The sequence below is a fragment of the Homarus americanus genome, unplaced genomic scaffold, assembly GCF_018991925.1.
Source record: "Homarus americanus isolate GMGI-L3 unplaced genomic scaffold, GMGI_Hamer_2.0 scaffold6317, whole genome shotgun sequence".
Taxonomy (NCBI): domain Eukaryota; kingdom Metazoa; phylum Arthropoda; class Malacostraca; order Decapoda; family Nephropidae; genus Homarus; species Homarus americanus.
Window position 1 is genome coordinate 16194615 of NW_024730668.1, and position 24366 is coordinate 16218980.

General features: G+C 44.8%; 1 protein-coding gene across 4 annotated transcripts in view; it reads left to right on the top strand.

The window, feature by feature from the left end:
* Positions 1-7618: 7618 nt before the first annotated feature.
* LOC121867245 (serine/threonine-protein kinase greatwall-like) overlaps positions 7619-24366 on the top strand; it is a 219980-nt gene continuing 203232 nt past the window's right edge. For all 4 annotated transcript variants that reach the window (XM_042367099.1, XM_042367097.1, XM_042367098.1 and 1 more), the window contains exon 1: positions 7619-7756. In XM_042367099.1, coding sequence (XP_042223033.1) covers positions 7667-7756 — 90 coding nt within the window. In that variant the 5' untranslated portion in view covers positions 7619-7666. The remainder of the gene's footprint in view (positions 7757-24366) is intronic.

A 24366-nucleotide genomic window follows, 5' to 3' on the forward strand; every position in this document is an offset into this window, starting at 1 on the left:
ATATTCTGGAACGGGATGATAATATCGACAATATTTACCAAGATTTCGCCAAGGCTTTCGACAGTGTACCCCACGAAAGGCTGAAAATCAAACTGGAAGGGTTGTAGTGGATCTCTCCCCTACAACTGCGTATCCGCATTCCAATGCGACAGTATCCTAGCAACCAAGCGAGCTGTTGAGGGAGGGGGATCACCAGCTGCTACAGTATCCCAGCAACACGGGGGGATCGCCACCTGCTACGTCTTCCCTAGCAACGGAGTCAAGAAACCGGCGAGTTCCCACGGGTTTACTTCCGGCTGCTGTGTATATAAGCTCTGTCTCTCCATTGAGATTGATTCTGGCCTACGTTCCTGAACACGCAACACCTCCTCCAAGCAAGCTTCTCGCTGTCCAGCCCTCATTCAACCTGGAGGACAGCAAAATGCAACATCTCTAACTAAGCTCCTGCACAGATACCTCCTCAAGCATGCTACTCACTGAACGTGTCCCTTGAGCAAGCTCCTCACTACACAGCATCTCCAGCGTCAGACTGTCTTGTATATAATATATTTTATATTGGAAAACCACCATCTAGAGTTTCTATCCATCCATCCTGAGTGCTAGACAACATAATATCAAGTAACCACGTAACCCTACAGGGTACGGAATTCGGGGAAATGTCCTAGCGTGGATAGAAGACTTTCTACATGACCGCAAGCAGTGTGTGGTGATTAATGGCACGAAATCATCATCCGTACCTGTCACAAGCGGGGTACCACAGGGCAGTGTATTGGGCCCGCTGTTGTTGGTTTGTTTCATAAATGACATGCCTACGTTGTACACTCCTCCATACAAATGTTTGCTGATGAAACCAAGTTATTTCGGGAAATCAAGAACCAAGCGGACTGTGAAGAGCTGCTGAAGGACCTCTGTGGGCCCCAAGAATGGTCGAAAAAATTGCTGGTGAGATTCAATGTCACGAAGTGTAAGAGGATGCACCTGGGGCGTACCAACGGTAAGGAGGCGTATCATATGTTCCAACAGGATGAAGAAACTGCACTATTTGAGACTGAATGTGATAAAGACATAGGTGTGTATGTTAACAATAAGCTGAAGTTCTCGGGCCATTGCGAGAAGAAGGTAAATCAGACAAATAAATTATTGGGTCTGATAAGAAGGTCGATCAGATATCTAGACGGTCCGTCCCTCGTAACGATCTTCAAGAGTGAAGTGCTTCCCCATCTGGAGTACTGTTGTAACGGGCCGAGTTTTCTCTTTTCAATAATTTACCATCCAGCTATTCTTTGTACAACTTCTTATGTTTTCCAAGTCAATGTTCTTTCTTTTCATTTCCTTTCGTATATATATATTATATTCTCAGTTTCAATGTTCTTAACTTTCGGAAGTATACTTTGTTTTATGTCTTTCTTATACATGGATTAGTCTGGGGAACCATGTTATTCCTTGTACAACACTTTTTATACTTACAAAGGGTAGCTGCCACCACCCAGACTTTTCATTATATAACCTAACTCATGGAAAGTTGTTGGGTAGTGTGGTAGATGTCTAGGCACGTGAGTAAGTATTATTTTCTGGGAACCAATGTGTAGAAGGAGTAGAGTGGTGATACTCGTAGTTTACTAATTCAATATTTATTAACAAGTGAGTGGAGAAGATGCATCTTAAATTCACTCAGGCTAAACAGAACCGCAATTAACTTACTAAATCATCAAACACTTCAAGAGCTTATTACCTCATTCAACACCTCCAAATACTCATTACTTTATTAGACCATTGGGATATCATTACCTTGATACATGAGAGTATTATCAGAGATGCCGCGATGGAACATCTACTACGAAACAACCTTGTAAAAGATTGCCAACACGGTTTTATGCTGGGGCGCTCTTGCTTGACACAATTGCTCAAGGTATTGGATATTTGGACCCATATTCTAGAACGGGGTGGTAATATCGACAATATTTACCTAGATTTTGCCAAGGCTTTCGACAGTGTACCCCACGAAAGGCTGAAAATCAAACTGGAAGGGTACGGAATTCGGGGAAATGTCCTAGCGTGGATAGAAGACTTTCTACATGACCGCAAGCAATGTGTGGTGATTAATGGCACGAAATCGTCATCTGTACCTGTAACAAGTGGGGTACCGCAGGGTAGTGTATTGGGCCCGCTGTTGTTTGTTTGTTTCATAAATGATATGCCTGACGTTGTACACTCCTCCATACAAATGTTTGCCGATGATGGCAAGTTATTTCGGGAAATTAAGAACCAAGCGGACTGTGAAGAGCTGCAGAAGGACCTCTGTGGGCTCCAGGAATGGTCGAAGGAATGGCTGCTGAGATTCAATGTCACGAAGTGTAAGAGGATGCACCTGGGGCGTACCAACGGTAAGGAGGCGTACCATATGTCCCAACGGGATGAAGAAAATGTACTAGTTGAGACTGTGTGTGAGAAGGACCTAGGTGTGTATGTTGACAATGAGCTGAAGTTCTCGGGCCATTGTGAGAAGAAGGTAAATCAGGCAAATAAATTATTGGGTCTTATAAGAAGGTCGTTCAGATATCTAGACGGTCCGTCCCTCGTGACGATCTTCAGGAGTGAAGTGCTTCCCCATCTGGAGTACTGTCACCCCATCTGGTCCCCGAGATATGCTAGGGACTGTCAGTTGGTTGAAAATGTTCAAAGGAGGGCCACCAAACTGGTGCCTGCACTTCCGCACCTCAGCTACCCTGAGAGATTGGAGCGCCTGAACTTGCCTAGCTTATACTACAGACGGGCAAGGGGGGACCTAGTTGAGGTGTATAAGCATCTCAGGGGGCACTACTCAGTTGTGTAATGGTCATGATAAGAGCTAACCGGAAAACCTTAAGGATTCAAATTACGCTCAAACGTCCACAAAACCTTCTGAGTCCCCCAGTGGAAACGTCCCCCGTTTTCTCTGTTTCCCCCGTCTTTGTCTATGGGAGCTTGGAATATAATCCGCGGATTTAGTAGCAGACGCTGTATGCTGGGACCTGTTGCCATCCAACCCTTTGTAATCAATTTAAATTTGCTTTTGATAGCTGAGTCAGAGCATTGTTAGTGAAGATAACAGTAGAGAATGAAAATGAGTTCATAGTCTCAATTTCAACGTCAGAGTGTACCGTAAATTAATTCATCGGAATAGGAGTAGGTGGACTCCCTGGTCTGGTTTGAGTGAGGGCACGCGGGCATTTCTACCGTTAGTAAGTGCCCGTCCCTTCATCCATACAGGTCCCTAACGCAGCCTAGGCCGTGTCTGTAGCGTGGATGTTGTATCCACTATGTCTGGGGAGATGTCCGAGGTCCAGTAGGATCAGTTACCTTCGTGAGACCCGGCCGTCAGACACTTCAGACTACCTATAGCCCCCATAGCTGGCTCGTCTGGCCCTAACGCTCGGTCCACGAGGTGACGCCGGATCACCAAGCCACACACCACTACCAGCCCCCATCATTGGTGGATGAGTGTCTAACTCAGTAGGGCTATTTGTGTGGTGGAATTAATCCACTGGGATCTCCAGAGTTCGTCGGATAGTACTCCATGGTGGCTGGACCCCATGGCTGTTGCTTGAGTAACACACCTGACGACTGAGTGTTGTAGGGGCAGTTGCCCTAGTATTTATGGTGCTAAATGACTATAATAGTTGTGTTATTGAGTATGTCCACCCAGTAGGGTTGGAAGTGTTATTGAATATGTCCACCCAGTAATGGTGTGAGTATGTTGAGCCTGAGGGCCTAGTACTAGATTTCGTCTGTTAGTACAAACCAATTCTTTCTTCTAATTTCATATTCATGTTTAAATAAACTTTGTATTTGTATATTGTGTCTATTATTTACCTACAGTATTTACCGTTATTTCTTCCCTATTGCTTGATACTATCATTACACCTACCCACGAGCCTCCTATCGTCACGCTACCAATGGTGATAAGTATAAGAGTAAAAGGAATTGTTACTGGCACACAGAGGACCTCATAAATGGTGGCAGTTCAAGCCCTCATAGTTGAGTGTCCTTACTTGGAGGTGGCGGACGCTCGCCCCACAAGGGGTCACAGCTCAAGATTGAAGAAGCCGCAAGTTCAGAAAACCGTGAGGGCAAACTTTTTCGGAGTGAGGGTTGTAAACTCTTGGAACAATCTACCAGAGAGTGTTGTGACGGCACCGAGTGTGAGCTCTTTCAAGAGAAGACTTGACCAACACTGGAGCGGGTTCAGGTACATTCAGGAGCCGGTGCATGCCCAGTATTTGCCAACAGTGCGTGACAGAGACGTGACCGATCGCCCGGGCGGCTAGCGAGCCGATCTTTTGGTGAAGAATATAAATGAAAAGAGACGTGACCGATCGCCCAAGCGGCTAACAAGCCGATCAGTGGCGAAGAGGATAAAAGTAAAAAAGTATAAATGAGATTCCGTAACTATTATTCACAAGCCATCACTGGACCCTCAGGTCTTACTTTAACAAGTAACAAACTACCTCTCCACTTCTTGATTAGAGTATGATACTCTCAGGTTATTCTTTCATGGGTACTACAGCTGAAAACATAACACACTGGACTAACTCCACAATTATAGTAACATACAATACCTCCTGTTAGTTAGCAAGGAACAACCTGGTACCTTGAACTCTCATTCAGTGGTTCAATACTTAACCTGGGATGACTATATTTCTGCTAGTCATCCCCAAGCATGGATATTAATACGGCTCCATACATATAACCAAGACCAGTAGACAGACCATGATCATATGACGGAGTCAGTGGGCCAGAGTTGTTTACAGGCTCGCTCGCTAGCTCGGAGCGCCTGGCCCGGGAAAAGTTGACTCGTGGCGGTGGGCCGTGGCGTCTGCCAAGGAATCTCGCCACTTTAAAGACGTCTTTCGAGAGACATCGTGCCCATCGGCGGCTCCCGAAGCTCAGGAGTGTTGCTAACCCCCACAACAGCGTCTGGAGACATGGAGGAGAAATCACAGAAGGCGTGAATATTTAACTTCACTATACAAAACATACGTCTGGCACCGGTTCAGACGATAGCTAGACCTCTACTTTACTTGACTCACTTGGCACTGAAGGTACTATGTTAAAACATGAACACTGATATTCACAAAAAATGACTAAGTTAAACTGAGTTAATATGGCGGCGTGGAACACACGTGAACATACCTGGAGACATGGAGGAGAAATCACAGAAGGAGTGATTTCCCCTCGCGCGCCTGCATATATACGGGCCTGAGGGCATATTCCTACTAGAAAGATAAATTCCACTAACAATAGACCCTCTATTCACAGTAGTCGTTGGACACCTAGCTGTGACCGTCAGTGTCACAGATCAGGCTAATTTTCTACATCTATATTTATGATTTAATCAGAGATTGAGTTTGTCAGTAAAGAGGTGAATTGAAGTTATATATGCGTTCGCAACTCTATTGACCTGACCGCAAACCACATCCCCGGTCAAACAGCCGTTAAATCTGGGAGAATTTTGAGTTTGACAGGAACTGTTTAGAAGATGAATGACTTTCTTAAATAGACAACTGACACTAACTAAACTATGAACATCAGATTCTCTGATGTCGGGGCGACAAAACAATATAACTTCAGTAGCGATAAGAAACCCATGGGTATCCCCACGGACGACCTAAAATACGCCACTCTAACTGGCAAACTCAACACTCGCTTACTTGACACGTCTTACTAACAATAAGGACAGTTGAAGCGTTCAACCCCACTCACACTGGATCTTGAATGTTCCAACTGTAAACAGACATATCTAAGTTGACTCAAAACAAAGGTGTTCTCTCTCACATTCAAATTTATTATATAGAGAGGTTGGTTTCAGTAAGTCAGAGAAAATGGGATAACGGAGGACTGAGGCGTCTTGAAGTGATGAGAAAACGGACTCCTCAGATGGAGGACTCAAAATAATAGCAGAGGTATATGTTTTGTGGGCTATTGAGCGTAATATGAATCATTTGATTTTGGCGTTAACTGACGTGTACGACCGTGGTCGTTACACTGTCACCCCGTCTGGTCCCCGAGATATGGTAGGGACTGTCAGTTGGTTGAAAATGTTCAAAGGAGGGCCACCAGACTGGTGCCTGCACTTCGGCACCTCAGCTACCCTGAGAGATTGGAGCGCTTGAACTTGCCTAGCTTATAGTACAGACGGGTAAGGGGAGACCTAATTGAGGTGTATAAGCACCTCAAGGGGAACTACTCAATCGAGTGTCCTTACTTGGAGCTGGCGGACGCTCTCCCCACAAGGGGTCACAGCTCAAGACTGAACTTTTACTTTTACTTTTATCCTCTTCGCCACTGATCGGCTTGTTAGCCGCTTGGGCGATCGGTCACGTCTCTTTTCCTTTATATTCTTCACCAAAAGGTCGGCTCGCTAGCCGCCCGGGCGATCGGTCACGTCTCTGTCACGCACTGTTGGCAAATACTGGGCATGCACCGGCTCCTGAATGTACCTGAACCCGCTCCAGTGTTGGTCAAGTCTTCTCTTGAAAGAGCTCACACTCGGTGCCGTCACAACACCTCTGGTAGATTGTTCCAAGAGTTTACAACCCTCACTCCGAAAAAGTTTGCCCTCACGGTTTTCCGGACTTGCGGCTTCTTCAATCTTGAGCTGTGACCCCTTGTGGGGCGAGCGTCCGCCAGCTCCAAGTAAGGACACTCAACTGAGTAGTGCCCCCTGAGATGCTTATAAACCTCAACTAGGTCCCCCCTTGCCCGTCTGTAGTATAAGCTAGGTAAGTTCAGGCGCTCCAATCTCTCAGGGTAGCTGAGATGCCGAAGTGCAGGCACCAGTTTGGTGGCCCTCCTTTGAACATTTTCAACCAACTGACAGTCCCTAGCAGTTGGTTGAAAATGTTCAAAGCCACAAGTCCAGAAAACTGTGATGGCTAACTTTTTCGGAGTGATTGTTGTGAACTCTTGGAACAATCTACCAGAAAGTGTTGTGACGGCACCTAGTTTGAGCTCTTTCAAGACCAGACTTGACCAACACTGGAGCAGGTTCAGGTACATTCAGGAGTCGCTGCATGCCCAGTACTTGCCAACAGTGTATACCAGAGGCGTGACCGATCGCCCAGGCGGCTAACGAGTCGATCATTTGGTGAAGAAGATAAAAGAAAAGGAAAAGTAACAGAGACGTGACCGATCGCCCAAGCGGCTAACGAGCCGATCAGTGGTGAAGTAAAGTGAAAGTAGCAATCATCTAAGCTCTTGAATAAATGTTAAGGATGGCCGCCTAGTAACGCCAGAGAATTAAATGAAAAACTGTAAATAAAGACATAGAGAGGTCATGTAAAATAAAACTAAGTAAACTAATGCAAATTGAACAATATTTGGAGTTATTAATCAGATAAGCTTTGTTTTCTATGAATAAATATAGAAAACTGGGATGATATATTAAAAATTTTCATATAAGATTAAAAATATATCTTTCGGCAAATTGAAAAAATAATTTAATATATATTTTAATTATATTAATATATTTATATTTTAATATTAGAATTATCTTCAAGATAAGAAAAATATAATAAATTATAGTTTGTAAAGGTGATATTCCAGTTTACGATGTAAACAAACAATATCTAAGAGGAATTCAAACGAACTTGTCGGTGTTGTTGTCTCCGCCCTTCTGCAGGCTGTGATGAAAATGGATCAGGACGAAAATAAGGAGAATATATTATTGATAAACAATAATGTAAATGTAAACACGACGATGAAGCCGAGTAAAAAGGTAAGACTTAAGGACCTCAGTAAGACATTGTTTATAGTATTAATGGCTCATTGTGGTGTATCAAGAGGACGAAAGGAAACATATCGGTAACATTGCAGTAAACAGCAACCACAAAATACCGGAAATTCACTACACTCAATTGATAGAAGTATTTTTTCTATGATCATTTTCTTATATAACATTAGGTTAAGTTAAGTTAGGTTAATTTAGTGAAAGTTATTGGTCTAGATGTTTGATTTCTGATGTATTTTGTTCAGTTTCCGGTGATTTCGTCCCTTGGTGAGTTCGGACCAGTGAATTTGGCCCATGATAGTCTGGGCCGAATTAACTAAAGACTACAGGTATTTTAAAGGAATGCAGTCCAACTCGGCCCATCAAATACTAAAAAGTAAAAGTATACACATTTATTTTTGCATGATCACGAGATCTGAGGTTGACATTCCTCAACAATATACCCACAGAGGGCCACCTCACTTTACCTGGAGACCTGACAACGATACCCTCACAAAATATGACGGTTGAGGATAACCTGATCACGAGATCTGAGGCTGACGAGTTTCACAACAATTTAAATAATGAGTTACTTAATGCACAAAGGCAGAATGTACCATACAAAAAACTCAGATCAAATAACAATGATCCCAAATGGATAAATAATTATTTAAAGAATTTCATTGGCCAAAGGAAGGTGAAAGGTTGGAGAATAAATCATGAAGTTTACCTCCAAGATTATTATAAAGTATTGGCCAGTAGGTTTGTGACCCAGATAAGAAAAGCAAAGAGGAATAATGAACTGAAGGTGGCAAGGGAGGCGAAGTCAAACCCCAAGGGATTCTTTCAAATATATCAAACTATAACACGAGACAAGATTTGAGCTATACCGGCGAGCTAACTGATAGTGGCCTATACATTATGTATATTGGTAAGTTCGGCCCATGAAGGTGGGCCGAACTTACCAAAGAAATGGGCCAAATTCACTGGGCCGAACTCACTAAGGGACGAATTCACTGTAAACTGATATATCTAATCATTCTGAGTAACTTTCATTCAATACTCTTCCAGGTAATTATTTACGATTTCACAGTCGCTGATTTTTCATAGTAATTGAATTTAAATATGATGCAATTTCACTATGTTTTATAGTGGACACTGTTGTAGATATGGCAAATGTTTAAAAAAAAATTATTTAAAACTTCAAGGTAACCGGGTTAGGGTCAACACAACTCATACCGAAGATAAATTGTTCTAAAAAAAGTTAACTCGTACCCACGCCAACTCGTACCTGGATAACTCGTGCCCAAGATTACTTGCATCCAATTCAAGAGATAATCCATACCTATTAGTATATATACCAAGCATAGGTAGCTGCTGTCACAGCATTATTATAGCTTATTACGAACAATTCAGCTTCATCTATGTTTACAAAAAAGAATATGTAAATCTTGTAGGAAAGTGCAGTGAAATTGTGAAATGTAATGCAGTGCTTTAAAATGGTTGCATCTCATTACATAAGTATCTTATTCCGTCACACAAACATTGCACTACAAGTACATATTTCACACTGTGGTTTAGAATAACTTAATTGCAATTTACATATTTCAGGCTAATAGATTTGGCAGTTTCAGTTTAAAAACTGGGCAATGTAAATGTTTAAAAGAGTCATAAGTCAACAAAATACAGTCATGGAAGAGTCTAGACATGCATAAAACAGATTTATGTTCCAGCCTCAGCATTTTTGTAAACAAATCAGTTAGTGTACAGTATATATATCAGGGCTCCTCTCTGATACTTCTTCCGGTATAACGAACTTGTTCTACGGAGTGGCTGACATCGTCAAGAATTTCTTCTTTTGACATGTCAGCGTCAAGAATGAAATACAGTGGTCCCTCGGTTAACGAGCGCCTCGGTTAACAAGATTTCGTCAAGAATTAACGAGTTACCTCCCATAAGATTCTTAAATTCGGTTAACGAGCAACCCCTCGGTTAACCAGTTTCTTACGAGCCGACCTCAACAAGTTTTGGCTTGCACTGGGCGGTCAACCAGCTGTAGTATTAGTCTGCCAATACATTAATCGGTTCTAGGGCTTAAATTCCTTACTATTTCAGTAAATATCAAGAAGTTTATACTATTCAATAATTTTAAAAGTTTAATATTAAAATTTTTAGTCATTTTAACAATTATTGAACATAATTGAAGGTAAAGTGACTAGTTTAATGCGCGGCATCCAGCCTCTTAACACAGCAAACAGGCGTTAGTCTCTCTCTGTTTTCACTGGAGGTAACATCTTACTTGAGACGCTCTTCAACTAAACGCTTTTTTTCTGTGTTTCCAAGCAAATTATTGGTCATTTTGAAATTTATTTTACAAATTGACAATATATAGTGCAATGTTATTTTAAAGAAAATATTCTTTATTTACAACAAGTTTAACTTTAAAAAGCACGTGTTGACATTGTTTGAATCCAGCATGGGGCCTAAGAGATCAAGAAAAGCGATTTCAATCCAAACCAAGCAGGAAATCATAAAAAAACATGAACAAGGCATTAGAACAAATGCGCTGTGCAAAGAATATGGCATGTCAACATCAACTGTGTCGACAATTCTTGCACAGAAAGACAAATTTAAAGAAGTGAAAGTGAGAGACAAATCTACCAGTGTTTAAAAGTAGATCCCTAATTGCAGAAACTGAGAGGTTACTTATCTGGATTAGGGAAAACAGATGAAAGGTGATTCAGTTTCTACTGAATTCATTTGTGAAAGAGCCAGGGAGATTTACGAACATTTAAAGACAGATCAACCTGGTTCTTCAGGCACAGAATTTGAAGATTTTTTCGGCCAGCAAAGGCTGGTTCGAAAAATTAAGAAAAGAAGCGACATTTTCAGTGTTGTTAGGCATGGTGAAGCTGCTAGTGCTGATAAGGAAGGGGCAGCAAAGTTTTTAGTGGAATTTAAAGAACTGATGGAAGAAGAAAATTATCTTCCACAGCAAGTGTTCAATGTGGACGAAACTGGGCTGTTCTGGAAAAAGATGCCCAAAAGAACATTCATCACAGTGGCGTAGCTAGATGAAGCCTCTATAAAAATACATATTGCACAGTGACTACTATATATATATATATATATATATATATATATATATATATATATATATATATATATATATATATATATATATATATATATATATATATATATATATATATATATATATATTAAATAGTTTGCCTTACTGTTGTCAGACAAAAGCCACCCCGATCAAAGTAGGGGGCTTTTGTCTGGGTGGCTTTCGTCTGGGGGGCTTTTGTCTGGGTGGCTTTTGTCGGGGGGGCTTTTGTCTGTACCCCAGTGAGGATAGTGTCTTAGTATAAAATCGCAATGCTGTGAAACAAAATCTTAATATTTAATCTCAGTACCGCAGCAAAAGTCACATCAATATTTTTTAACCAATACTTTAATATTTCTTACCTTATAGTATTATGTCTTCCAACGAAGTAAATAACTGGATCGAAAACACAAGAGAACTTAAAAGTCGTCTAGCCTCCCCTCGTCTTGTCACGATGGAGACTTGTGCAGAACTGAAGTGAATTGCTTGTAACTGGTGGATTGGTCGGCTGTACATGAACTGATATGACCCGAGACTGCATGGTTTTGCAGCTACTGGAGACGTTAATCCTTCCCTTTGTATCGGCGGCAAGTTAATCCTCGTCGTGTCTGACCTAACACCTGACCCACACCACATGAGCTCACTGGCGTACTTGTTTGAAGTTGTTTCCTTAATCCTCAACAGGTTACAGGTTGTGTGTGTGGGGGGGGGGGCGCATAGCAAGGGTGTAGCTCATGACGTGGCCGTGATGATGTGGGTCAGGTGTTAGGTCAGACACGACAAGGATTAACTTGCCGCCGATACAAAGGGATGGATTAACGTCTCCAGTAGCTGCAGATATGGGTGATGAGCAGACCCAAAAGGCCGGGGCGGACCCCCTGCCCCCCTAAATTTGAAGATTTTTTCGGCCAGCAAAGGCTGGTTCGAAAAATTTAAGAAAAGAAGCGACATTTTCAGTGTTGTTAGGCATGGTGAAGCTGCTAGTGCTGATAAGGAAGGGGCAGCAAAGTTTTTAGTGGAATTTAAAGAACTGATGGAAGAAGAAAATTATCTTCCACAGCAAGTGTTCAATGTGGACGAAACTGGGCTGTTCTGGAAAAAGATGCCCAAAAGAACATTCATCACCAGAGATAAAGCCTCTTTACCTGGGCATAAACCCATGAAAGACCGTCTTACTCTATTGCTTGGTGCCAATGCTTCAGGGGATTTCCGACTGAAGCCTATGCTCGTCTACCACTCTGAAAACCCCAGGGTGTTCAAGCAACAGCAAGTGGTAAGAACAAAGCTTGGAGTTTATTGGAAGTCCAACTGTAAGGCATGGGTGACAAGACAGCTTTTTAATGAATGGGCTGTTGATGTGTTGTGCCCTTCTGTCAAGAGCTACCTAACCACCAATAAACTCCCTTTAAAGGCTCTTATCCTCATGGATAATGCTCCTGGACATGACCCTGAACTTGCCAGAACTTTGGAGTATCAATTTGGCTTTGTGAAAGTGTTGTTTTTGCCTCCCAACACTACATCAATCATACAGCCAATGGACCAGAATGTGATCGGCAACTTCAAGAAGTTGTACATGAAGAAAATGTTTAGGAGGTGTCATCAGGCAACTTCCAATGGTCCTGAACTAACACTGAAACGGTTCTGGAAGACACAATTCAACATCCTGGAGGCTGTAAAATTGATTGTGTCATCATGGCAAGAAGTCTCCAATAGATCCCTCAATTCTTCATGGAAAGCACTATGGCCATCAGTAGTCCATGATTTTGAGGGATTTCAGGATGACACATAGTTGGTCCAGGAGATTGTGTCCATTGGTCAGTCATTGGGCCTTGAAGTGGAAGAGGATGATGTCGAAGAGCTTGTGATGTCTCATGAGGAAGAACTTACTCCTGATGACTTGAAGCAACTGGATGAGATGTTAGAGACTGACAATGGTGAGGAGGAAATTGAAAGTGATGACCATATGTCAACTAAAGAGTTGAATGATGTGATTTACCACTGGGAGAAGTTCAGGGAACTGGCTTCAAAGCACCCAGAAGTGGAAAAAACTGAACTAACTTTGTGTCATGTTGAGGACTCAGTGGTCTCCTTCTTTAAATATAAGTTAATGGTGAGGAGGAGAGATGCCCCACAGACCACAATTGACACTTTCTTCAATAAAAGGCAGAGGGAACAAGATGCTATCCCTCAGCCTTCCACTTCAAGAAGGAGAGAGGATGATGCTAGCCCTCAGCCTTCCACTTCAAGAAGGAGAGAGGATGTTCCTGGTGGAGAAAATTTCAGTCCAGAGGTTCCTGACATTTTCATGGAAGGTGACTCACCTTCCAAGAAGCAGAAAGGAACAAGACAGGTTGATCTCGCGTGCCAGCATGGCGTGAACGAATCTACGATCCGGACGATAAAGAAGGATGCAGCGAAGATAAAAAAACACATGAACATCACAAAGTCTGCAGGTGCTTCAATGATCAAGTATTGCCAGAACAAGGTGCTTCTCAAGACGGAGAATTTACTTGTGAGCTACTTGATTCGTCAGGCAAGACGGAACATGGCGGTCGACACGCGGTCACTTCAGGAGTACGCACGTGAACTGTACGCAGCAGTGTCACGTAAGATGGGAATTGTAGAGCCCAAACCCTTCAATGCTTCCTCTGGGTGGCTGCACAGGCTTAAGAAGAGGAACAAGATAACCAACATTAACATTGGTGGTGAAGAAGCGATTGCTGACCGTGTTGCGGCTAGGGATTTTCCTCCGTTCTTACGTGAGATTATGGAGGAAGGACAGTACTGTACACCGACGACCAGGTGTTCAACATGGACGAATCCGGTCTGTTTTGGAAAATACTACCTTCCAAGACCTTCGTTGTCCAGTCTGCCAGCAAGTGTCGGGACTGAAAGTTGCAGAAGAAGCGCATCACTGTCCTCTTTACCACCAATGCCTCCGGTTTCTGTAAACTCAAGTTATCGGTGATCCACACAGCCCGCAAGCCACACGCCTACAAGAACATGGACATGACCAAGCTAAATATCCACTGGCTGACCTCACGTAAGGCGTGGATGTTCTCTGCTCTTTCCCTCTCCTGGTCTGATGACTGTTTCGTTCCCGACGTGAAGAAATTCTGTGAGCAACAGAATGTTCCATTCAAGATTATGTTGCTCCTTGACAACTCACCAGGACACTCGCCCCTACTGTTAGATCGTCACCGCAACGTAAAAGTGGTCTTCCTTCCTCCCAACACTACGTCATTAATCCAGCCCATGGACCAGGAGTTGATATGTAACGTTAAGGCTGCATTCTCTGCAAAGAAATTTAAGCTCCTGAACGATTACACCAACACCAAGGATGAGTTGCGTAACCTGGGTGACATCGATAGCAAGAGCGACGAGGACGAGGAACAACAGTTGGCAGAGCAAGAAGTTCTCGTCAAACACTTTTGGAGGAAATTTAACGTCAAGAAAGCTGTGGACTTCTTGGTGGAGGCATGGGATCTTCTGTCTGGCAACGGTTTGTCACGCATGGAGACATGTGTTGCAAGGTATCCCAGGTGGGAGGCAGAGTCAACCTGTGACTGGTGAGGTTCAGACTGTTGCAGTAGCAGTGGACCTTGCCAGAGAAGCTGTGCAGAGTGTTACAGCTGCAGGCTTCTCTGAGACCACCAACGACGACATTATGGAGGTGATAAGGGATCCTGATGTGACTGCCGACGAGATGTTAGAAGACGATTACGTCAGTGAAGAGGCAGGTGGTGCGTCATCCCGAGAAGAACACAAGTTATCGCATAGTAATGTAAGGGGTGCCATTGAGTGTGTTGAGAAACTCAAGCTCATCCTTTCCGACGACCCTAACGATAACTGGTATGAAGTCTTCACTACCCAGCTGTTGCAGACTATGGAGCCGTATATCAAGGTGTATCACGACAACATCAACACTAGCCGTCAACAAAGCATTACCCAGTTCTTCGCCCACAACCCCCCACAGCCAGCCCAAGCCAGTGATAGTGACAAGAGACAGAGACAGTGATAGTGACTTTGAGGGATTTGTCAGGGAGGCCCTGACAAATGTGGATGACAGTGATGGTGACTCACCTGAGGGCCAGTAGTCTGCCCTCTGCCTCGGAACCAGCCGCCATTCCCGTACGCCGACCCATCTCTTCTACTAACGTAAGTGTTAAACCTAACCTTGATTTTTCCTAACATAACCTAACCTTACATAAGTGTTAAACCCTGATTTTTTCTAGCATAACCTAACCTTAGGTAAGTGTTAAACCTTGATTTTTTAAAACATAACCTAACTTTGCGTAAGTGTTATTTTTACTAAAACGTATGTATTGTGTCGGGAAAAAGTGGAGTTTGGGGGTCGGCCCTGTCTCTATTTCAATTAATCCCATATGTTCTGTTGTTCCATTTACGCATTTCCCGTTTTACGCGGGCCTCCGTGGGTTTAATTGACCGCGTAAAGCGGGGTATTACTGTATACAGTTTCCTGTGTGCCGAGACGGTGCAGGTAAACAACAATGGAAAACATTAAGGCAACTTGACCAAGGATAGCCGACAAAACTGTCAGTGCTTATTTCCAGGAGGGTTCTTGCATAGGCTGATGCTTGGTCTCTAATCAGTAATAGTACAGTATGTTCACAGGAGTATGAGTGAAGGTTTATTGATAGAATTTAACAGGCTATATTGCTCTTGGACTATCCGAGACTGGTGGATCAATACCACAGTTCTACCTTCTGTGGATTAATACTGTAGAAACTCACTTTCTTCTCTTGCTGTAGCTACATCTATTATGTATTTCTTTGTTTTAGCTTTGAACTGTTTAATACTGTAACTGGTTTTGATGTGATCTGGTTAGTGGTAACTTGTTCCAGTACGTTATAGCAGTAAAGAAGAAAGTGTTTTTTGCTTGACCACGGAATCCCCCTAGTGCCTTGCTGGTTCATATCCATAACCCTTAAAAAGTTTGTTGCTTAATACTCTGGGCACAAGTAATATTAACAAGGCTCATTTGGTACAGTAGATTATTACCATGACTCAGACTCAGTGTCTTCATAGCTGCAAAACACCAATAACAGTAATAATTACAAATGGCAAAAATACCGAAAAGCTGTAGTTACAGGTATTATTTTCATATATAACGGAATGCTTGTGAGGTTTGTAGCCTACCCCTACAGTTCAGTAGTGTTGGTGTGAGATCTGTAACCTATACTACAGTTCAGTAGTGTTGGTGTGAGATCTGTAACCTATACTACAGTTCAGTAGTGTTGGTGTGAGATCTGTAACCTACCCTGCAGTTCAGTAGAGTTGGCATATGGTAAATGTGCTGTAATTGTATACAAAATTAAATTGTGGAAACCTTCAGATATTTAACCATCTACTGTACAGCCAATCCAAAATGTATCAAGACCCCCAGGAGTACTGAAAGAATATGAAACATCGGGGAAGACCAGCCCAGTGGAACCCAACTGATATATGAATGCATCTGAGGTTTTCACCTCTTTTCTGTTCCACCGAACACTGGGGGTCTTGATACTTTTTGGAATACTGTATACACAATTAACTCATACTAGGGTAAAGATTTATTTATGCCCGAACGGGAATTCTGTTATTCAAATATTATTTTCTTATGTTTTTTTATTGTGATTTGAATAAATATAATCTTTATTTCTAGCTTTAATATTATTTAAGGAGATACAACTGTGATTTGTACAAAGTTGGCAGGGCTTTGAAAATGAGGGAAAATGTGGGGTTAAAACAAAACAAAAAATCCCAAACAGACCTTTGAAAGCCTGCCCTAACTTTTCTTGACCCAGGAAGGTCCTAATCCTTACTTTATATAACCGATGGCAAAGGAAAAAGTGATTATCTTTGTTTTTGCATGTTTTCTGGATATAGGTCACGAGGGAGGCTTAATGCAACTGAATACGTCTAGATTAAATTTTTGTGTGTACATAAATCTTCCAGGAGATTTGAACTGTCTTCTGATTGGTCAAAGCAGAACATGTGAAGTTCACAGGAAAGAGATTTGAATATAGAGTAAACCCTCGATAACTCAACACACATGGGGCTGTGGCCTTGCCGAGTTATCCCAAATTCCGACTTATCGAGGCACTCTCCCCCCTCCAACAAAGATACAACAATAAAAAATTATCGACCCATATATGTGTACATGTACTGTAATTACTAAATGTAAAAAGGTAACACTTACCAGCACTGCAGGTGAAGAATGAAGCATCACAGGCATGGTGGGTGACACAGGCATGGTAGGTGACACAGAGGCATGGTAGGTGACACAGAGGCATGGTAGGTGACACAGAGGCATGGTAGGTGACACAGAGGCATGGTAGGTGACACAGAGGCATGGTAGGTGACACAGAGGCATGGTAGGTGACACAGAGGCATGGTAGGTAACACAGAGGCATGGTAGGTGACACAGAGGCATGGTAGGTGACACAGAGGCATGGTAGGTGACACAGAAGTATGGTAGGTGACACAGAGGCATGGTAGGTGACATAGAGGTATGGTTGGTGACACAGAGGCATGGTAGGTGACACAGTGGTATGGTAGGCGACACAGATGTATTGTAGGTGACACAGGTATCTTAGGTGACACAGGCATGGTAGGTGACACAGAGGCATGGTAGATAACACAGAAGCATATTAGGTGACACAGTGGTATGGTAGGTGACACAGAGGTATGGTTGGTGACACAGAGGTATGGTAAGTGACACAGTGGAATGGTAGGTGACTCAGAGGCATGGTAGGTAACACAGAGGCATGGTAGGTGACACAGTGGAATGGTAGGTTATACAGAGGCATGGTTGGTGACACAAAGGTATGGTAGGTGACATAGAGGTATGGTTGGTGACACAGAGGCATGGTAGGTGACACAGTGGTATTGTAGGTGACACTGGAGGCATGGTGGGTGGCATGGTGGGTGACACAGAGGCATGGTGGGGACACAGAGGCATGGTGGGTACACAGAGGCATAGTGACACAGAGGCATGCGTGACACAGGCATGCTAGGTGACATAGAGGCATGGTAGGTGACACAGAGGCATGGTGGGTGACACAGAGGCATGCTAGGCACAGAGGCATGGTAGGCAGAGGTGGGGACACAGAGGCATGCTAGGGTGACACAGAGGCATGCTAGGTGACACAGAGGCATGCTAGGTGACACAGAGGCATGGTAGGTGGCACAGAGGCAGACAGAGGCATGCTAGTGACACAGAGGCATGCTAGGTGACACAGAGGTATGGTAGGTGACACAGAGGCATGGTAGGTGACACAGGGGCATGGTGACACAGAGGCATGCTAGGTGACACAGAGGCATGCTAGGTGACACAGAGGCATGCTAGGCGACACAGAGGCATGGTAGGTGGCACAGAGGCATGGGAGACACAGAGGCATGGTAGGTGTGGGAGGCTGACAGCATGTAGAGTGACACAGAGGCATGGTAGGTGACAGAGGCATGGTGGGTGACACTGAGGCATGGTGGGTGACAGGCATGGTGGGTGACACAGAGGCATGGTGGGTGACAGAGGCATGGGGTGACACAGAGGCATGGTAGGTGACACAGAGGCATGGTAGGTGACACAGAGGCATGGTAGGGTGACACAGAGGCATGGTAGGTGACAGGCATGGTGACACAGAGGCATGCTAGGGGTGACACAGAGGCATGGTAGGTGACACAGAGGCATGGTAGGTGACACAGGCATGGTAGGGTGACACAGAGGCATGCTAGGTGAACACAGAGGTATGGTAGGTGACACAGAGGCATGCTAGGGTGACACAGAGGCATGGTAGGTGACACAGAGGCATGCTAAGGACAGAGGCATGGTAGGTGACACAGAGGCATGCGCGGACACAGAGGTATGCTAGGTGACACAGGCATGGTAGGTGACACAGGTAGGTGACACAGAGGCATGCTAGGTGACACAGAGGTATGGTAGGTGACACAGGCATGGTAGGCGACACAGGCATGATAGGCGACACAGATGCATTGTAGACACAGAGGTATGGTAGGTGACACAGAGGCATGGTAGGTGACACAGAGGCATGATAGGTGACAGATGCATGGTAGGCGACACAGGCATGATAGGTGACACAGAGGAATGGTAGGTGACACAGAGGCATGATAGGTGACACAGATGCATTGTAGGTGACACAGAGGTATGGTAGGTGACACAGAGGTATTGTAGGTGACACAGGTATGGTAGGTGACACAGAGGCATGGTAGGTGACACAGAGGTATGGTAGAACTGATAGACTTTCCTAGAAAGTAACTATTGTCTTTATTACTTATTGTTTTCATCATCACCCGTTATTATTAGTACAGTAATATTATTCAGGTGGAAAACATGGTTATAGTATTAAAGTAAATAAACCATGTTTTGGGTTTTAATTATTTTCTGAGTTTGACACAATCAGTTGCATTGATTTAGCTTTCACATTTCAATAAAGAACTGCAGCAGTAGTATATTTTCATCATAAACTGTTGCCTGGGAAGATACTGGAAGTATAATGTGTTGTCTAATGGTAGACCCTGCTGCCAATATGGCATCACAAAAATTGTGACCAAGTCTCATTGTTTTCTTTCTTTGACAACATAACAGACATGAATCGCCACTCTTAATTTGTTTATTTTCCATTCTTTTTCCACCCCCAGGTTCCAATGTGGGGCTCTGGACTTGCCGAGTTATCCCAAATTCCAACTTATTGAGGTAATCCCCCTCCCCACACAAATACAACATTAAAAATTATCGACCCATATATGTGCAGTACAGTACATGTAATTACTAAATGTAAAATAACACTTACCAGCACTGCAGGCAAATGAATCATCATAAGTAGGTGACACAGAGGCATGGTAGGTGATTCAGAGGTGACACAGGTATGGTAGGTGATTCAGAGGTATAGTAGGTGACACAGAGGCAGAGGTGATCAGAGGTAGTAGGTGACACAGAGGTATGGTAGGTGACACAGGTATGGTAGGTGACACAGAGGTATGGTAGGTGACACAGAGGCATGGTAGGTGATTCAGAGGTATAGTAGGTGACACAGAGGTATGGTAGGTGACACAGGTGACAGAGGTATGGTAGGTGAACAGAGGCATGGTGGACACAGAGTATGGTAGGTGACATAGAGGTATGGTAGGTAGATACAGAGGTATAGTAGGTGACACAGAGGGTGGGTAGGTGACACAGAGGTGGTAGGTGATTCAGAGGCATAGTAGGTGACACAGAGGTATGGTAGGGTGACACAGAGGTTGGCAGGAGACACAGAGGTACAGAGGTGACAAGAGGTATGCAGTAGGACAGAGGCATGGTGAGGTGATACAGAGGTACAGTAGGTGACAGTATGGTAGGTGACACAGAGGTATGGTAGGTGATCAGAGGTATAGTAGGTGACACAGAGGTATGGTGAGGCAGGCATGGGTAGGGTGACACAGAGGCATGGTAGGTGACACAGAGGCATGGTAGGTGACAGAGGCATGGTAGGTGACACAGAGGTAGGGTAGGTGATACAGAGGTATAGTAGGTGATACAGAGGCATGGTAGGTGACACAGGAGGTATGGTAGGTGGACAGGAGGCATGGTAGACAGAGGCATGTAGGTGACACAGAGGGTATGGTAGGTGACATAGAGGTATGGTAGGTGATACAGAGGAATAGTAGGTGACACAGAGGTATGGTAGGTGACACAGAGGTATGGTAGGTGATTCAGAGGTATAGTAGGTGACACAGAGGTATGGTAGGGTAGACACAGAGGTATGGTAGGTGACACAGAGGTATGGTAGGTGACACAGAGGTATGGGGTGACACAGAGGTATGGTGGATACAGAGGCATGGTAGGTGACAGAGGCACAGTAGGTGACACAGAGGTATGGTAGGTGACATAGAGGTATGGTAGGTGATTCAGAGGGAATAGAGGTGACAGAGGTATGGTAGGGTGACACAGAGGTGTAGGTGGACACAGAGGTATGGTAGGTGACACAGGCATGGTAGGTGATACAGAGGCAAGGTGAGACAGAGGCATGGTAGGTGACACAGAGGCAGTGGTAGGTGACACAGAGGCATGGTAGGTGACAGAGGCATGGTAGGTGACACAGAGTGATGGTAGGTAACAGAGCATAGGAGGTGATACAGAGGCATGGCAGGTGACACAAAGAAGTATGGTAGGTGACACAGGAGGTATGTAGGTGACACAGAGGTATAGTAGGTGATTCAGAGGCTGGCAGGGCATCACAGAGGTATGGTAGGGTGACACAGAGGTGTGGTAAGAAGACACAGAGATTACAGAGGCAACAGAGAGCACGAGATGTAAGTGGAACAGAGGCATGGTAGGTGATACAGAGGCATGGTAGGTGACACAGAGGCATAGTAGGTGACACAGAGTGCACAGGTGACACAGAGGCATGGTGACACAGAGGCATGGCAGGTGATACAGAGGCATGGTAGGTGACACAGAGGCATGTGCACATACAGAGGCATGTAGAGGTGACACAGAGGTATAGTAGGTGCACACAGAGGGGCATAGAAAGACACAGAGGCAGAGGTGACACAGAGAAGCATGTAGGCAGATACAGAGTATGTAGGTGACACATGGTAAGCATGGCAGGTGATGCAGAGAGTATAGTAGGCTGACACAGAGGCACAGGTGGCACACAGAGGCACAGAGGTTACACAGAGGATGCTACGTAAAGACACAGAGCTAATGGTAGGTGTAACAGAGCGATGCAGGCGACATAAGAGGCATGGCAGGCACTTAACAAGCATGGCAGAAGATACAGAGATAGGCATGGTGAGGCGACAAGATGCACAGTTATAAGCACAGAGCATGGTAGGTGATACAGGCGATGCTAGTGAACAGAGTAAGACAGATACAATGGCAGAGGTATTGCATAAGATAGCATGGCAGGTACAGAGGCATAGTAGGTGACATAGAGATACAAGTAGGTGACACAGAGGCAGGTAATGCGACATAAGAGACACAGCAGGATTAAGATACTGCAGGCATGATAGGCGAGACGGTAAGACGGCCAAGATGGCACGGTAGGCATAATGAGATGAGAGCACGGCAGATACAGGGTATGACACAGATATGGTAGGTGATCACAGGTGATGCAATGGCAAGCATCAATAAGAGCACGGCAGTGATATAAGATGTACAGCAGGTGACAACAAGATGCACGCAGGCATACAAAGAGAGGCATAGAGGTGATACAGAGGCATGGCAGATATAGAGTGACAGTAAGACATAACAGAGGCATGGTAGGCAGACACATGTGCAGGTGACACAGAGGCATGGTAGGTGACACAGAGGCACAGGCATAGCAGGTGATCAGAGGCATGGTAAGATACAATGGGTAGGCAGACACAGAGGCATGGTAGGTGACACAGAGTGCACAGGCATTACAGAGGCATGGTAGAGGTGACACAGAGGGCATGGTAGGTGACACAGAGGCACAGCAGGTGACACAGAGGCATGGTAGGTGATTAAGCAGAGGCATGGTAGGTGACAGAGGCATACAGGTAGACACAGAGGTACACAGGTGACACAGAGGCATGGTAGGTGACAAAGAGGCATGGTAGGTGACACAGAGATACAGTAGGTGATACAGAGCATGCAGGTGACACAGAGGCATAACAGGTGATCAACAAGATGCTACGGTAGGTGATACAGAGGCATGGTAGGTGATACAGAGTGTACTGGTGACACAGAGGCATGGTGTGACACAGAGGTATAGTAGGTGATACAGAGGCATGAGATATAGTAGGTGATAGAGGCATGTGCAGGCACAGATATAAGTAGGGTGACAGAGGCATGGTAGGTGACACAGAGCATGGTAGGTGACACAGAGGTATGAGATACAGAGGCATGGTAGGTGATACAGAGGCACAGAGGGACACAGAGGCACAGGTGATACAGGCATAGGTGACACAGAGGCATGTAGGTGACACAGAGGCAGGTGATATGAGGCATAATAGGTGACACAGAGGCATGGTAGGTGACACAGGCATGGTAGGGTGACACAGAGGTGTAATAGGTGATACAGAGGCATGGTAGGTGACACAGAGGCATAGTAGGTGACACAGAGGCATGGTAGAGGTGACACAGAGGCATGGTAGGTGAACAGATGCATGGTAGGGGCACACAGAGGTAATGAAAGACACAGAGGCATGGTAGGTGACACAGAGGTGCACTGCAGGAGGCATGGTAGGTGACACAGACAGTATAGTAGGTGACACAGAGGCATGGTAGGTGACACAGAGGCATGGTAGGCACAGAGGGCAGAGAGACAGAGGCATGGTAGGCACACAGAGATGGTGAAGATACAGAGGCATGGTAGGTGACACAGAGGCATGGTAGGTGACACAGAGGCATGGTAGGTGACACAGAGGCAGTGGTAGGCACACAGAGGCATGGTAGGTGACACAGAGGCATGGTAGGTGACACAGAGGCATGGTAGGTGACACAGGATAGTAGTAGGCAGATACAGAGGCATGCAGGTGACACAGAGCATGGTAGGTGATACAGAGGCATGGAGACACAGAGGTATAGTAGAGGTGATACAAGAGGCATAATAGGTGACACAGAGCATGGTAGGTGATCAGAGGCATGGTAGGAGACACAGAGAGGCATGGTAGGTGACACACATATAGAGGTGATACAGAGGCATGAGAACACAGAGATATAGTAGGTGACAGAGGTATGGCAGGCACACAGAGACATAGAAGGTGACAGAGAGGCATGGTAGGTGACACAGAGGTATGGTGCACACGGACATGGTGACACAGAGGTATAGTAGGTGACACAGAGGCATGTAGGTGACACAGAGGCATGGTAGGTGACACAGAGGCATAGTAGGTGACACAGAGGCTGGTAGGTGATATAGAGAGGCAGGTGACAAGAGTGCATGGTAGGTGATACAGAGGCATGGTAGGTGATACAGAGGCACGGTAGGGTGATACAGAGGCATGGTAGGTGACACAGAGGTGATCAGAGGGTGACACAAGAGGCATAGCAGGCAACGAGCATGGTAGAAGACACAGAGTATCAGAGAGACACAGAGGCATAGTAGGCAGACACAGAGGCATGGTAGGTGACACATAGTACAGAGGTGACACAGAGCAAGCAGGTATAAGACACAGAGGGCATGGTAGGTGACACAGAGGTGACTGTGAGGTGACACAGAGGCAAAGTGAAAGGCACATGCAGAGGTGACACAGAGGCATAGAGTAAGACACAGATGTACAGTGCAGGTGACACAGCGGATACGGTAGGCGACAAGAGGCATCAGGGTGACACGAGGCATAGCAGGTGACAGAGGCACAGTAGGCGACACAGAGCAATGGCAGGCACACAGAGGCACAGCAGGCGACACAGAGGTATAGCAGGTGACACAGAGAGGCATAGCAGGTGACACAGAGGCATAGTAGGTGATACAGAGAGGCATGGTGGAAGACAGAGGCATGGAAGGAAGGAGACAGAGGTACAGCAGGGTGACACAGA